The sequence below is a fragment of the Tursiops truncatus genome, chromosome 10 (assembly GCF_011762595.2).
Source record: "Tursiops truncatus isolate mTurTru1 chromosome 10, mTurTru1.mat.Y, whole genome shotgun sequence".
Classification (NCBI taxonomy): Eukaryota; Metazoa; Chordata; class Mammalia; order Artiodactyla; family Delphinidae; genus Tursiops; species Tursiops truncatus.
The window spans coordinates 2,650,206-2,666,573 of NC_047043.1; the positions used below are offsets into that span (position 1 = coordinate 2,650,206).

General features: G+C 43.6%; 2 protein-coding genes across 17 annotated transcripts in view; one reads left to right on the forward strand and one right to left on the reverse strand.

Annotated features, from left to right (window-relative positions):
* PRP4K (pre-mRNA processing factor kinase PRP4K) overlaps positions 1-4,618 on the forward strand; it is a 40,746-nt gene extending 36,128 nt beyond the window's left edge. For 2 of the 14 annotated variants that reach the window (XM_073810261.1, XM_073810273.1), the window contains 2 exons: positions 24-1,925; positions 2,708-4,618. In XM_073810261.1, coding sequence (XP_073666362.1) covers positions 24-227 — 204 coding nt within the window. In that variant the 3' untranslated portion in view covers positions 228-1,925; positions 2,708-4,618. Of the gene's footprint in view, positions 1-23 lie in introns of all 14 variants that reach the window. The other 12 variants (XM_073810267.1, XM_073810271.1, XM_073810268.1 and 9 more) reach the window with 12 other exon arrangements.
* A 3,765-nt stretch (positions 4,619-8,383) lies between these two features.
* Positions 8,384-15,657, reverse strand: FAM217A (family with sequence similarity 217 member A). 3 transcript variants are annotated; one of them, XM_073810274.1, is made up of 2 exons: positions 12,483-13,037; positions 8,384-9,956 (listed from the first exon to the last, which is right to left on the reverse strand). In XM_073810274.1, exons 1-2 carry the CDS (start codon positions 12,500-12,502, stop codon positions 8,792-8,794), a joined length of 1,185 nt encoding a protein of 394 aa, XP_073666375.1. In that variant the 5' UTR covers positions 12,503-13,037; the 3' UTR covers positions 8,384-8,791. The 3 variants fall into 3 exon arrangements, 1 of the variants encoding a protein (XP_073666375.1); XR_012334295.1 differs by lacking the exon at positions 12,483-13,037 and adding an exon at positions 15,382-15,657 and having other exon boundaries at positions 9,596-9,956; XR_012334296.1 differs by lacking the exon at positions 12,483-13,037 and adding an exon at positions 11,253-12,476 and having other exon boundaries at positions 9,596-9,956.
* Between the last annotated feature and the right edge of the window lie 711 nt (positions 15,658-16,368).

Consider the following 16,368-nt stretch of genomic DNA (forward strand, 5'->3'; position numbering starts at 1 on the left):
CACATTTAAAACATTATTTGTAGGAGAAAGTTACTGTCATGAGCACCATTAATCCAACTAAGGACCTGTTGGCTGACTTGATTGGGTGCCAGCGACTTCCTGAAGACCAGCGTAAAAAAGTGCACCAGCTGAAGGACTTGTTGGACCAGATCCTAATGTTGGACCCAGCTAAACGGATTAGCATCAACCAGGCCCTACAGCATGCCTTCATCCAGGAGAAGATTTAAGCGAGATGAAGAAGCTCCAAGGGTTTGAGTAATTAAATACAAAGACTGAAGAAATTTCACAGCAGTTTATTAATGTATATAAACTTATAAATATTTCTCCTGCAAATTTGAGGAAGCATGATATATTTGAATTAACACCAAGGGTGATATTTCTTTTAGAAATGTTAGTTAATCTGTTTTGTGTCTTATGTGAAATTTCACTGTAGAAATGTTTTAATTGCCAAGACTGCACAGAATTACAGTGCTAATGTAAATGGTTGCAGTTCACATAAAAGACAGAAGCATCTGTTATAAAGCGAGCAGTAATACTGGGTGGTTGATTTATTTTTAGCAAACTTGGCTTCGTTTTGGTCTCCAGGTAAAAAGGCCAGCGTAAATGCTGTTTATATTCACGTTTTCCTAGGTGTGTGTGTGCAGGCCACAGCAGCATGCCCTGGGTAGTCAGTGCCGAAGGGGCCTGTTCCTTCTTGAGCCTGCCTGCAGGGATGGTCTCCTCTTTTAAAGCAGGTTGTGTACAACATTCAGTACACTGAAGGTAAGCTAAACCATCAACATCACTGGTGTTTTAAGATGTTATTTTATTGGAACAATTGACAAATGAGGGATATTAGCTTTGTGGCAGAATTCCCTGCATGTGTGATAACTGATCTTGTTTTATTTTTTGGCATTGCAACTGTGGCATAGTTACAATTTCTGTTCTGTTCATCACATTTAAAATTTGAAGAGTATGCGCTTGATGGATAGAGCGCCTTCAGTGTACTGTTTCTTATTAACTTTAATTTTTTTAAATCAACTTGCTATAGACTTTATATACATTTTGTTTAAATACAGTTCCTAGTGACATAGAAACAATGTGTAGCTTTCATTTCCTAGTAACAGACGTTGGGGCCTAATTCCGCAAGTCCTCACGTTTAAAAGTTAGACAGACAACATAGTGAAGTTTTTAACTATTTGTACGTCATTTTGAAAGTGTACTGCTTTACGGTAAAAGTGTTTTTCATTTGTTCATTGTTTTCATTATTTGTGATCATGTTGTCTTTCAATACAGGCATAAACCTTCCACTCTTGAACAAAGCAGCTGCTTTTTAAAAGCGGTAATTGCTTCTTTACCTTTTATTTCTTTTGTAAATGAAGCTTTTCTTTAAGGATGTGACTTTACAGTGTTGTCTATTGCATAAAACAGTTGACACTCACTTATTGTAAAGTGAAGATTGTTCTACTGCATGTGACGGTGGACCATGCAGATTTCTGTATGTTCTCAGTATGCATCACTAGGTAATAAAGTCTTTTGTGAACAAGGCATTTGTAGCCATTTTTAAAAGTTTTTGTCTTCAGTGCTGGTAAGTCAGGTAAACGATATAGAGTTAAAAGCAACCTTGCGTTTCTTCCTTTAAGTCTTTAACTGAAAGAATTATTTGTTAAAGATGTAAACCTAGCCAGAAGTTTATCATTTTATTAATAATTAGGATCCTAATTATTTCATCAAAAAATTCTACCAGTATTGTCAGCTTTCAGTGTAGTGAGGTAATTCCTGTAGGTTATGGGGTATAATTCAGGATTTAACTAATGTTTCTGCTATTTTCTCACTTTTCCTTCTGATGGTGCGGAAAGAGAAAAAGGAAAACGGGGCACAGGCCACTCACCGCCTTCTCCAAGGGGTCTGATTTGCTGAGACACCAGCTTCACCTTCTTAACAAGGTTATTTCTGACAGCATGTGTAGATAAACATTTAGCAACAATTTAAAACAAAATCATGTAAATCGGTTTGGCTTTGCAACACGAAGAAATTAGTATTTTTTAACATGATAGCAGAGAATTTTCAGAAATGTATGTAATCTTTTCTGTTTGGGTGGTAAAATTAATGCTTGTCTCCCTGAGGAATGTGGAAAATCATCCGATTTTAGGGGTTTAAATAATATTTTTAAATTGTAAATGGGATTTTTTTATTCACCCAGGCACCTAATTACAACAAGCATGCACGTTTTGGTGCATTCGAGAATGGAAAATCAGAGTAGCAGCATTCTTCTGGTGGGTTTACTCCATTTAAAGGCATGAGATGCACTACAGCCAGGAAGGTGATAGGTGATACGATAGGCCAGCTCTGACGCTGCACCCCCGTCTCCTCGTGGTTCAGACGTAAACTGACATAAACGCCAGGTGGTTCTCATCCTCAGGTGGTGGCGCCTTGTAAACAGGGCGCCACAGGTGCAGCTTTCCCACCTGAGTGAAACGGGTAGTGATTTTCCCACCGCTGTTTACTTTGGTGGTAATACGCTGCATGGCCAAGTCTCTCCTAGGCATTTTCACTCAGAATATTGATAGTTAGCGTTTGTATGTTTCTGGTGATTTTCATGGCTTCATTTTATATACTTATTTAAGTAAGTTAACTTCCACTTAGAGACAGTTCATCTTATGCCTTCAAAACTGTTACGTGTTCTTTAAAAAACAAAGTTGCTTGTTACTTGTTCTTTGTGTTTTAGGTGCAGCTCAGTGGAAGATGATGACACCAGAAGACATGAGCTAAGGTTTCTGTCCTATAAAAGATTAAAAAAAAAAAGAATCCTCCATTTAATTTTTGTCCAGTTTTTTAGTTTTCAGCATTATGATTTGGGGTGCATTACTGTTGGGGGCTTAGAGTGGCGCTCCTGTGTTCATTGTAAAGTTTTCGCTTTATCACGCTTCCTGCCTCTCCCCCGCTTCCCCCCCCCCCCCAGGATGAGAGTAGTGGTCAGATCTAGTGATGTTGGCCGTGTGGGTGGTGAGGTTCCACATCACACGTGGTTGTCAAGATTGGTCCCTAAGGATTATTAGAAAGACAGTAGCCACCGGAAGAGCATCCGTCTGAAGGTAGCCGCCCACGTGCGGTGCCACGTCTCCTTGGCTGGTGCAAAGGGTCGGAAGGAGCCCTGAGAGCGAGCGCTGCTCAGCGCCTGGGGCGCCCTCTTCTCCAGCTCGCCCGCAGTGTCTGTGTTCAGCCACTGCTCCGGGCGCGGTCTTGAAGTAGACCAGATACCCAGAGCACTGCCAGCGTTCCTTCCTAAGGGAAATGGCGAGGGCACGTTCCGTAGATCTTTGAAATTCCCGAACTCAGCATTCCTTGATTTATCTACTTGAAAGGAACCCTGTAAGCAGTGTTTATCCACACACACGTAATTGTATTGGCGTCTGTAATGTTCTAAGGCAGAGAGACGTGGCGCTCCGCAAGCCCTCTGCTGGGTGGGCCCAGGGCATGGACCATCCTCCACAGACGCGCGGCCAGCTGCTGTGTAGTTACTCTCACAAAGGCCTTGCTGTCTTTCACTTTATGGCAAAAACGATGCCAAGTGATTGTGAGACTTCAGGGTCCATAAGTCCTAGGACATAACCCACAAAGATGGCGTAGTTCTCTCTGTAGTTGGGGGGATAGTTGAGCTTCCACATTTTAGACACCGTTCTCTGGGTAGACCTGTTCTCGAAGGTTATCAGAAATTAGGCTGCAATGTCAGGGTTTTGAAGGGAGTGTCTTGTCATAAATCTTAAGACCCTCCCAGCATTTGTATTCACCCTCACCTTCACGTCCTTATTAATAGCGTCCTGTTTCTTTATTCCCCAGTGCCTGTTTCATTCCACTCTACTTTTTCTCAAAATAATTTTGTGTTTAAAAAAAAATTGTTTTTTGCCATTATAATTACCACTTTCTTTTCTTGACTAAAACAAATACTCAGGACATTTTTACAGTCACAGTGTTTTGGGTATGTGGTGGAGGCAGTGAGGTGCAAAGTTCTCAGGTTTGTCCCTTTTTGCATTCTTCCCCCTCCCCTTCACCTGGACTTCTGTAGCTGGCCGGGGAGAAGGAGAATCTCTGAAACGGGCATCACATGTCTTCAGATTTAGGCCGAGCAGTTGAGGGAATCCCCTTTTAAATGTCGAGATAGGAAAGAAGCCAGATATCAAATGCGCAGTTACTTTATGTTAGTTATCATGACATTGTCAGAAATTGGGCCTCATAAAGTGCTTGCTTTTTCATAGCGTCCTAGTTCAGGCGTATATTTAACGTAAATTTTATCATTCTTTTCTGAGACGAAATGTCCTTATAGAAATGTTCACTACAAATTCATGTGTTTTACATGTCAATTAATGTACACTAAATTGACTTTTTAAATGCTTTCCAGTTATTTTGATAGATATCATCATGGTATCTTTAATTTTTCTTCTCCTATGTGTAGGGTAAGGGACTGTTCTTCTGAAGAATCTTTCCATTTAGTGATCAAGATATGGAAGCTCATCTCTGAAAATACTTGACATGTATCCTAATTATTCCCAGTGTCATTTGAATTGTAAGTTGCATTTCAGCAGCAATGTTCCCAGTTGACTTATTAGGAAAATGTAATAAAATGTGCCTCTTGTTACCATACTGCCTCCTGAGTTTTCATTGCTCGAGTTTGGTATCTTACATTTAGCTTTAGGTCAGAAACACTCTTTCTTACCTGATCTTCATAGATGTGCTTTGCGAAGTGTTTTGTGCTCAGATATGACTGGGAACCGCCAGGTTAGGGAAAGTTGTCGGAAGACATCCAGCAGGCTTTGTGAGTCTCACGCAGGGGAGGGTGGGGAGGAGGTCCCGCCGAGCGAGCGGACCTGCGCTCAGAACCTGCAGCCCGGAGACAGCCTGCAAGCCGCTGAGCGCAGAGCACACGCCAGAGGTGCTGTGTTCTCGTTCCCGCTACACACGCTTCCCTTTTCCTAGGGATAGAAACGATGCGTAACGGGATGACCCCTTCCTGTAATGACTTAAATCAGTCAGTTCATTGCAGGCAGGGAAGCCTGACGAGTATTGGACCCCTGTCCGCTTCTGCCCATTCTTTATTTTCTCCTAAGGAACTGTCTTCAGCTTTAAACAGAACAGTGATGAAATACTTAAGAGGAACAGGGAGGTTGTGTGAACCTTCGGCACACGCAAAACAGGACCGGAGGGCGGAGGCCAGAGGCCCAGGCTGGCTTTGTAGAGCACGTCCGATCCAGCTGGAGCCCCTGCCAGCGGTGGCTGGCCAGGTCGTGGTGGTTGGAGCGATGGGCTGAGTGGCAGCGGCTCTGGAGAGCCTTCTTGTCAAAGCCCCGGGTGTGTTTCCTGTGCGGCCTGGTACAGGACTAAGAGCTACGTAGTCATCTATCCAAAGTGATGGGCAGGGGTCATGAGATCCTGTTTTTATCAGGGGAAGTAGCATGCAGGGTGGATTTAGGTTGATGGCAACTTTCAGCACGGGCTTTCGTCTACGGATGAGAAACTCAGACTCTACCTCAGTTAAGACCCGGAAAGGAGCCAAGAAGCGTCAGTGCTGGAGGCTGAACGTGGGATCCACGAGCAAGCCAGAAAGCCAGAGTTAACTAGAATTTCCTGAGCAGGGTTACTTTGTACATGTCTGTTGCAAACTGCCAACTGTTTCTACAAAAACAGTGGTAGAAGTTGACTTCCAGCAGGTCTGGGAAGTAGCAAAATGTCTTGAATTTGTTGATAACTACACATCAACCCCCCCGCTCCGTGGTGAGTCTTTCTCCTCACCGGTTTCTATGTGTTGCCTGTTTTCCCCCATCGTTGTACGCGGTGCCTCGTTCTAGGGCCTCGGTTTAAACACCGGAAAGAGAATCCAATCCCAGCAACTCTGTTTTAACCAAGTGCTCCAGACATGTTATATAATTACTAGTCCCTTTGCCGCATAATTGAAGTCTTAGCCATGCTGCTAACAGCTTTTACATAACTACATTTAGAGCAATTTGGGACTCTTAACTGAAAGCTATCTGGTAGGTGTTTCAGTTGTTACCTTCTTTTTATTTTTTTAGGTCCAATGGCATCCTAAATAAAACAGTCTGGTTATGTTCCCAATGAGAAATTTGCCATTACCTACCTCTAAGACATTACAGGTCCCCAGTGCCCGGCACGTGCCTCCCGAGAAGTGGGACGCTGACGGTCTATCGTGAGCTGTCACTTAATCTGGTGACAGTCCAGTGCCGGGGCAGCCCACTCCAACTGCTCTGCCCTCCTGTGCCCTTCCTACTCTCCCTGATGACGTGCCTGAGTTTGCCAGGCACTTAATTCACTTGATCTCACGTGATTATATGAGATAAAAGGTATCCTACTCGCTTTACAAATTGGGTAAGTGAAGAACAGAGAGGTTAGGGAACCTGCCTGAGGAGCTGGGGCTGTTAGCGGCGGCGGAGCCTGGGAGCGAGTGCTTGAAGCTGCTTTGCGAACGTCACAGTCCTCTGTGATGGGTGAAGTCCACTCCAGTCAAACGCCTTAAAGGATGTCTACCACCTGCCAAGCAGTGACCGGGCTGCAGCAGTGGACAAAATGCATGTCCCTTCCTGAAGGGATTACAAGGAAGAATTAGCTCATTCCAGCTCTACAGGTGAGGGGCTAAAAATCGAAACACGTAAAGAAAGAAGAAAATGAGAATGGATACAAAGGGCTGGTACGTAAGGTTCAGGACTCAGAACTGTAGGCAGGAGTAAAGAGAGCTGGTGGAGGAAACGAGGAAGGTCATTGCAGGTTGGAACTGAGTGGATGTACAAGTCCATGTCTGTGTTACAGTCTGTGAATGGGATGTTAGGCCATTTGGCTAAAGACGCTCATTATATGGGATTTGGGTAAAAGTCTATTATAATAAGGGATCCTGAACAACTAAGTTTATTTGTTACTGCTGTTGATGAGGTTCCAGAACGTTCTTTGAAATTAACCTAAAAGCTAAGCATACTCTGACCCCTGCCTCTAAATACTATTTGAGCCTTGTTCTTTTCCTAACGATAGAATAGAGGAAACAAGCTACCTCTTGTTTCAAACAAGTTGCCTCTTCAACATTTATTTCAATTGTCCCTTAAATCATCTCACCCATCCCTAACTCGAATATTCCATCTTATTTAGGGGGATGATATACAGAAGCTTAATACTGACTGCCTTAGTGCCGGGGAGGAGTTTGGGGGTGGGAAGAAGCCTTTCCCTTTTGGTAATGTTTGAAGTTTTAATCGTGTGTGTGTGTTTTAACATTAAATAAAAACTAATTTGAACTCACTAACCATCCACCAAAACCAAAGCCCACTACCCCCCAGAATATCCAAACTCTGATCCATGCGTGTTACATCGCGTTTTCCCCTTTACAGTGTTTTTCAAGTATGTCGTTCCAAGAACCACCTGCAATAAGATCACCTGGGATGCCTTCTTCTGCAAAGTGGATCCCTGGGCCCGACTCCCAAAGATCTGTTTCCGTAGGCCTCCGGGAGAAACCAGGACTCTCCTTTTTTGTTTCCCTGACTCTTAAGTACAGTGAAGTGTGTCAGCTGCATAGTTTCCCTTTTTCACCGGTTAATGAGTTAAGCTCTGGCTGTCTGAGCTTTATCTAACCAAGATTAACACTTCCAGCGACAAAGAGCCTTGGGGAAAAATCCCACGAACTGAGGGATTTGGGCTGCTCTGTGGACAGTGGCCTTCTCCCATTTTTCTTCAATATCCTAAAACTATTAGATCTGAGGGAAGCGGGTTGTTTCAAGCCTGAACCTGTAGCTAGGCCCCAAAGAGAAATGATCTTGCTTTCCTGTATATGACAAAGGGCCTGGGGAAGGGAAAGTTTCTAAGGATTCATGGGAGGACCTAGAGGATCTTGTACGTTAATTTAACAAAATAGCAACTTCTTTAGCTTTTAATGGCCAAGCAAATACCCAAAGTTTAGCTCAAAATGACAGACAAAGGAGATTTGTCGAGATGGGAAGGGAAAGAAGAAAGGGTACCAGTGGAGGAAAACAAAATCACTGAGAGAGACAAATACTACATGATGTTACTTATATGTGGAATCTTAAAAAATGATGCAAATGAACTTATTTGCAAAACATAAACAGACACAGAAAACAAACTTATGGTTTACCAAAGGGGAAGGGATAAATTAGGAGTTTGGGATTAACAGATACACACTACTATATATAAAACAGATACACAACAAAGACCTAATGTATAGCACAGGGAACTATATTCAATATCTTGTAATAATGGAAAAGAATCTGAAAAAAATATACATATATAACTGAATCACTTTCCTGTGCACCTGAGACTAACACAACACGGTAAATCAACTCTACTTCAATTAAAAAAAGAAAAAAATCACTGACTCTTATGATTGTTTAATAGAACAGAATAAAAGAATAATTGTACCAGCGATAAGTCTATTATGCCATTTATTGATGATGGAATCACACTGGGAAACAATCACAACAAAAGAACCATCTTGAATAGAATGGTTTTCCAAGTGAAACATTCCTTTGAAACATAACATGTAAGAGACTCAAATATGTCATCAGGGAAGCCCCTGGTTTATATGTAGACATCTCAGCTGCGACTGTCACAAGTTCCACTCCACAGCACATTCAGGAATTGTGTGTGTGTGTGTGTGTGTGTGTGTGTGTAACACCTGTACCTCGGAATGAGGAACCATATTTTTGCCAGGCTTCTTGGAATAGACTTGCTCACGTTGAGATGCAGGAAAGAAAAGTTATTTTTGGTCGATGGGTGAGCATTTATCCTTAGCTATCAACGAAGGTGATTAACAGTTTAGCTTCTGAATATAGAATGGTCTGTTCGGTACCATGTCTTTTCGGTAAAGTTTCTTTCCGGTCCTTGGTGGTGCCTTAATTTCTTCCCTCTGATTTTCAGGAAAAGACAGAGGTACAGGTGAGACTGGTGTAGGAGACTTTGGTGGCAGGCATCTGGTTGAGAGCATTTTGACCAGCACCCGAGCTGTCTCGGCAGAAGCAGGCTCTTCTGACAGTTCTCCGCGTGGGTTTAAAATGGAGACCTTGGGGTTCTTAAAGTCGTCGTAAGCTGCAATCACCTGTTTTGTGGTGGGTGAGGTTTTCAGAGCTGGTCTAGAGTTCCACTTGTATTTCCCAGCACGGCTGCAATTCCACTTGGGAGCATTGTATCCAAGCTTGCAAGAACCAGAATTGGTTTTCCTTTCCTCGTGACTTTTCTCTACACAAGTTGTCTGAAGACCCCCAGAGTCGGAAGGTCTGGGCTGTCTCATTCTGGGTACAGCTTTGGAGGAAGAGGGTCGTTCGGTGGCTAAGGGAGCACAGAAGGAAGTCTGCAGTCTCGGCCGTTCTCTTTGAATAGTCATGCGCTGCAATCTCTCTAAGTCCAGTAAACAAGCTACCAAATGTTCCAGAGAGCTGTCTAGAGGCTCCACTGTCATTTTCCAATTTTCAGATTTTGAGATGGCTAATTTGTGCAAGTCCAGGGTATTGAACGGAGGGGGAAGAAAATCAGGATATGGAAATACTTCACTTGGTTCTTCTGTGAAAGAGTCTTCAACATTTTCTATTGTTTCTGGCTTTAAGTTCAGGTCCATCTTTTTAAAATAGCTGAGTAAAGTATCGTTTGCTTTTTCATTTTCTGATAAATCACTTTCATCTGTTAAATTTTCTTCCACACTGCTGTTTCCATACTTCAGATTCCAATTTGGCGCAGTTAAAAGTTCGCCACTGTTGTTTCCTAGAGTTGAGCATAAATTAATATGAGGCTCATTTCTGTCCTTAAAAAAGTCTCCATCAGCATAAGGCCAGCAGTGACTTAATGGCGTCTGCAGGGCAGGGTAGGAGCCAACTGGCTTGTCCACTGAAGCACTTGTTAGTGAGTGGTTCACAGCGAAGAGCCTTATGCGATTACTGGTCACATTACAGCCAGTTTCCACTGAAGATTTTTTGAAATCCCTTAAAAAATGATTTATTTAATGAATGGTTGGTTGTCTAGAATTAAAATGCTATTAAAATGATAATGAATAAGAAACCTTATCGAAGACTAGCTAATGTCTGGTTCCCAATGGCATATGTGTATCTATCTATAACAGAAACATGTTAATTTTCAAATATGCTCTAATTATATACAGCTATATACATTTTTTAAAGTACAGATTAAAACAGTAACTGGGCATCCCTTTGTACATGCACAGGTGACTAGATCATTATACCTACAAATGGCTAACTGGCTATGAATGGCCACTAGGCTGAAAGTGTCTAATTATAGCTATTTGCCTGTGATATATTGTACGTTCAACTATGATGCCTGAAAAGGAGGCTATCCAACTCCAACTGAAATTATAGTGAAATGTTTATTTACCCAGAATCAGATAAAAGGAAACTTCTTAGTTCGGTTACTTAAGAAGGGCTTCTACTTTAGCCACTGTGGTTTTTAAAAAATTATTCTATCAAAAAAGGAAGCAAACCAATGTCTATCAAACAAAAATGATCCCAGAGAGAGTCTATTGGAATTTTCATCTGATTGTGCTCTTTTATTTTAGGACTAATACTTCTAGGTATTATATTCAAATGAAAACTGCAAAAAAGCCAGGCCACAGAATACTGAGTTTACAGTTAGTATTTGTTTAAAGCTTACTAGAAATACTGCCATAGAAAGATCTGATGCGTTAACTGACATATTTATAGCCTCATTATCTTCCTGCTGCTTTTAAAGCCAATTTACACTAAAGACAACAAAGCAGCCTTGAAGGATTTTGAAAAGTACAGAAAATAATAAAAATTTATTTAGTTAGCTAATAAATACTACAGCTTTACTGACTTGCCTCTGAAAATCACAGGAAAATCACCTTAAATCTATAATTGATAACAGACACAATCCATGTAGTACAGTTAAAAACAAAAAGCTTGGAATCTGGATGCGGAAGACGTAGGCTTGAACCGCTTTGCCACCAACGAACAAAATGGAAATTATAACACCCACCCTGGAGGTGCTCTAAGAAGCAGACAATTATATGAATGTACTTTGCAAATTGTTAAACACTAAATGAAAGCTATGGTGACTTTTATCCTTTCCTTGTTGACAGCATATTGAGGAGAAACATCTCAGTAGTAAAATGTCTCACTGACCCCAAGCTTCCAACTCTGCACCATCACCAGGCCTCCCCAGTATCAATCACGAACACCCGCCAAACGCGTGATTCTGTTTAGTCCTGACAACAGCCCCATGAGGTCGGCAGTTTCATTCTCTACCTTTGACAGATGAGGGAACTGAGGCCCAGACTGGCTGAGGTCGCTCATCTCGTAGGTGGTGGAGCTGGGATTAAACCCTGGCATTGGGTCCCACATTCACGTCTTCAACCCCTGCGCTCTGCCGACTCATTTACGTCCTCTCACGTCACTTGACCTCTTCCTTTGAGTTCCTTCTCTTAAAGCAGGCTTCCTCCCCCCATCACCACCCGCATCCCCAGGACATGAGTCACTACAGTCCCCTTCGCGCCTCTTGGTTCTCCCCTCAATGCTAGCGCTAGGTGAGCTGTGTCCCGAGCCACACAGGGGAGAATCCTCAGCTGAAGAGACAGCGGCTGTCAAGGGAGCCACACGGTTGTTAAAACTGTGTTGACAAAAGAGAGGAACGCAACTCAGCATCCCCATTAAATAATACGCTATGTAAAAGCAACATCCGGCGGTGCTCGATACATGTTAATTTCGGCGGTGCTCCATACATGTTAATTTCCCAATAACAGTAACCTGCGTTTTGAAGAAGGCTTCTAGCTGGTTCTCACACACACCAAAGTTTAAGAGCAAAAAGTAAGAATTCAAATCCCAGGAAGGGACTGAAGCAGCGAAGGGGGTGTGAGAGCGTGAACCAAGCCTTCACATTCTGGTCCAACCATCTGGTACCTGTCACCTGCTTCCATGTCCTCACCCGTAAAACAGGGACAATGACAACGGCACCTCCCTTGCGGGACTGTCCTGAGGGTTAAATGAGTTAATACGCGTAAGGAACGAAAATCATTCCTGGCACGTGAATTATTACTTTCCTATTACGGTTCCTTTTCACTCGAACGGGAAGTCCAAGCTCTCTCCATCTAGACCCTCCTGGTAAAGGCCCAGTCACCTCTTCACCACATACTGTGCTGTCTGCCAGCCAAGTCCTATTTTAGGGAGCGTCGCTATAACTTCCCACTACTTGCACACAATGCTTCTTTCCTTCTGTTTGTTTTTTGGCCTCGTACTTCAGCTGAGCAGTTAACTCATCTGTACTTGGATTTATCTCAGTCATTTAGGGGTTTACAAACAGAAATATTCTCTCACGTGTTCTCCGTAGCACTTCCTTTGTTGAGAGGATAACTCCATACCTGGAATATCCCTTGTTTACTATTGTAAGAACAGGAAAACTACGGACAACATTTTAGTCAGTAACTGCATGACTTTTTTAAAAAAAATAATACTTTCAGAGTGTGATGAATAAAACCCTACCTGTGTTCTTTTGGGAGCATGCTCTGACAAAGTAAGTTCCAGCATGAGTTGCTCTACTGAATTTCCAACTGGTTCTATAAAGCAGCAGACTTTTAAACACATGACATCTCTGTTCCCGACTCTTGTTCTAAGAATGTATAGTTTCTTGTTCTAACCAAGCAATATATAGTAAAGTCCTATAATACTCCCTCATATCCATATAAACGGTTTTTACTGACCTCAGTAGGAATTAGTATAATCTGTTTATAAACATCAACTAAACAGTGTTAACTAATAAGCCTTGACTATCATTAAGATTGTCTTTTATTTTATTAACTGTTTTATTTTTGATCAAAAAAAGTAAACGAAAGATTCATTTTTTTCACTACTTCAAAACAAAATATAACCATTTCAGCTGCTTCAAGATATCTTAAGGGCTGAGACCACTTCCCTTTTGGCAGTGACTGGAAAGCATTATCTTCGCTACAATGTTAATTTCCATTTATAACACTGTTATGTTGAAAAAAAGTAATATAGTAAGATATTTAATGACCCAATTTGCAGCCTTGTAAAATAGTAAATAAAGGCTTTGACTTGTTTTTGCAAGAACTTTATAGAAATAAAATTTAAAGTTAACTTTGAGGAAAGAAATTTTATTTAAGGAGCATACATGGTAATGTTAAAATAATGTTTTGTGAATTACTTAAAACCAAATACCTATCCTTACCTTGTTCATTTTGTCTGAAAGAATGTGTATGAAAAAAAAGACAATTAATAGGTACATAAAACTGGTGATATTCAAAACAAGCCCCCTTTAATATGAGTGGTTGTTCATATTATAAATTAGAATATAAATTTTCATATATTTATAAGTATAAATATAAATAGACACATCGAGGATTTCTTACCACCTGTGGCACCATCCCTTCCAGGTGGGAGATTTTTTATTTTCAGGAACAGTACTTCTGTATCCAAATTCCAGTGAGATAGTTCTAAAACAATATTTGTTTTAGGATACACTTAATGTAAGAAAAATTTAAAAGCTCAAATACATAATTGTACAAGTCCCTTGGTTAAAATATAACAAAAGGCACAAAGTTCCATGACCGGCCCCCTCCCTCCTATAAAGGACACTCAGCATTTGTGAGGAGTGGGCAATGTTCTCATCCAACTATCATCAGCTGGATAACACCTCTTAGGAAATGAAAGGCTTTTATAAGAATTTATGATTTCATTCACATTTTGTTAAAATAATGGCACACAAGTTTTCAAAACTTGTGATTTAAAAAGTATGATGAAATGTCCAGGTCACAAGGGCACAGTCACCAGAGTTCATATGTCTGAGTATCAGACCTGAAAGAGTATAAAAGTCTTTCCATCAACCGATGCAGGGGACACGGTTCGAGCCCTGGGCCAGGAAGATCCCACATGCCGCGGAGCAACTAAGCCCATGTGCCACAACTACTGAACCCGTATGCCACAACTACTGAGCCCGTGTGCCACAACTACTGAAGCCTGAGCGCCTAGAGCCCGTGCTCCGCAACAAGAGAAGTCACCGCAATGAGAAGCCTGCGCGCCGCAACGAAGAGCAGCCACCCATCGCCACAACTAGAGAAAGCCCGCGCGCAGCAACGAAGACCCAACGCAGCCAAAAATAAATAAATAAATTTTTTTAAAAAGAGAAATGTTTGGAGATTTACAAAGAAGCTGGTTAGCTTTTCCTTTGTTAAAAGACATAAAAATTTTCAGGGAACTCTACTCAACACTCAGTAATAACCTAAATGGGAAAAGAATTTGAAAAAGAAAAGATGTTTATGTATAACTGAGTCACTCTGCTGTACACCTGAAACTAACACAACATTGTCAACCAACTATACTCCAATATAGGATAAAAATTTAAAAGAAAAAAAAAAAGAAAAATTTCCATTCGGTATCCCCCGACGCTGCTTCCCGGGCAGCTGCCGTACCTCTCGGGAGACGGACGCGTGCAGCCTGGGGCCGCTGTCCTCACCATTTCTTCCCACCGTCCCGCTTCTCTGTTTCCTCACAATCCTGCACAGGTGTGGGACAGGCAGGCTGAGGGTACGGCACGAGGCTGATTTCAAAGAGCGCGTGAACTTGGGCTCCGCATGCAAAGGAGCTCAGGAGAAAGCTCAGAACGCGGGAGAGAGGGCCTGTGGGGCGAGGCGGGGTAGCAACAGGAAATTAACTGGAAGCCAGAGGCGATCAGACAAATACGGGGCCACAGAAAACGCAAGGAGGAAGGTCTAAATGACAGAAGAGGAGGAAGTGAAGGTCTGAAGTGAGAAGGGAGACATTTTCAGACAGGACGATAAAACACAAATTAGAAAAAGTATGAATTATCTGGAATTAAAACACGGGGTCACGAACTCTGCTTTTAATGATTTAAGCCAGGTGCTCCGTTTGAAAGCAGGATTAACCTTACACACGGGCACAGCCGACACTCCCACATGCCTCAGAGGTACCAAAAGGCCCGCTCCTGTTTAAGGCATAAGTCTCCGAGAACTACAGTGTCATAAAACAAGTGAAGCAATCTTTAAGGCGTTGCTTAAACGGATTAAGTTATTGCTTAGGGCATGGGTATCTGCAAAAAAACCACAAACTGAAGCCACCGCAGTACTCAGTGTCTTTCCTAGTCGTTTACAACTGTTTGTCCCCTAGAGGAAGGGTGGGTCCTGAAGACGCGGAGAACGCAGCTCAGGGACGCTCTGCATCAGTAAGAACCGATCCACCTGCGCCGCGCCCGGGCGGAAGGACCGGGAGGGAGGCGCGCGCGGGCGCTGGGGATGCGGCGCCGCGGGGTGTGCGGGGTGAGTGCGTGGCCCGGCCTCTGTGACGGGGACCCGGGGCGGGGCTGGGGGGTGGGCGTCCCGCAGGTGCGGGCCGGGCCGCCTCTTACCGCTCGGCCTCTTACCGCTCGGCGCCGCTGGCCACCGGCTCGTCCACGGCGGCGTCTCCGCGGGCGCTGCTGCCCCGAGGCCCCGGCCGCTCCGCGTGCACAGCCTCCGACTCGGCCCGCCTGCAGAGAGGACACAGGGCAGCACGCAGCCGGAGCGCGGCCGGCGGGGCCGCGACCCCGACCCCTGATCCCCGACCTCTGACCCCCGACCTCGACCCCACCCACGGCCCCGCCCCTACCCCGTCCCCTGACCCCCCGCCCCTGGCCCCGCCCCCTCCCCCTCGCCGTACCCGGGTCCTAGACTCCGGCCCTGTCCCCGACCTTTAGCCCAACCTCGCCCCCGACCCCGGCCCTGACTACGCCGGGCCACGACCCTGATCCCGATTCCGCCCCCGCGCCACCAGGCCGGGCTGTGTGTCCAGTGCTGTCCACGCTGCCAACATGCAGTGTCCCCATAACTGACGTGAGAGCAGGAAGGTGTCCCAGCTGAGCGCAAGCCCGCCTCTGGGCGGGTCCTCATGAGTCCAGATTCGATTATACGACAAAGCACTGACATTTGAGCCAGAAATGGGGGTGGTACTAATGCATTCTGTGCGTGTAACACCCAGCTCTGGACTCAACCCCCTAAAGCCTCATTAAGCAGCTGAATGCACTGGTTCTTAATATCTGGGGGGAGGAATCCTTGGAGAAAAATGCAGATGCACCAGATGCTCACCACCATTTCAAGGGTTTCTCAGATCTCTGACTCCCGCCTCCACCCCCAGCCCCTAAGTGTGTCCCCCATTTCCATTTTCTTCTCAGAAAATCCTTCCCTGACTCCACTTTAAAGAAGCCCTTAAGCAGTGCTCTTCAAATTTATAAATATTTGAAATAAAATTATGTGGGTAAAACACAAAAAAATAAAGAAGCCCTTCCCATGCACTTTACTGCATTTCAGAACCCCCATCTTTCTTTCTTCCCTGGACTCCTCACCATCTTGTTTGCTTC

Bases quoted from the DNA above. Each gene is read 5' to 3' on its own strand.
- FAM217A (XM_073810274.1), bottom strand. From the start codon at position 12,502: ATGCTCCCAAAAGAACACAG. The intron at 9,957-12,482 runs GTAGGGTTTTAT...TCATTTTTTAAG, and splicing joins ATGCTCCCAAAAGAACACAG to GGATTTCAAAAAATCTTCAG.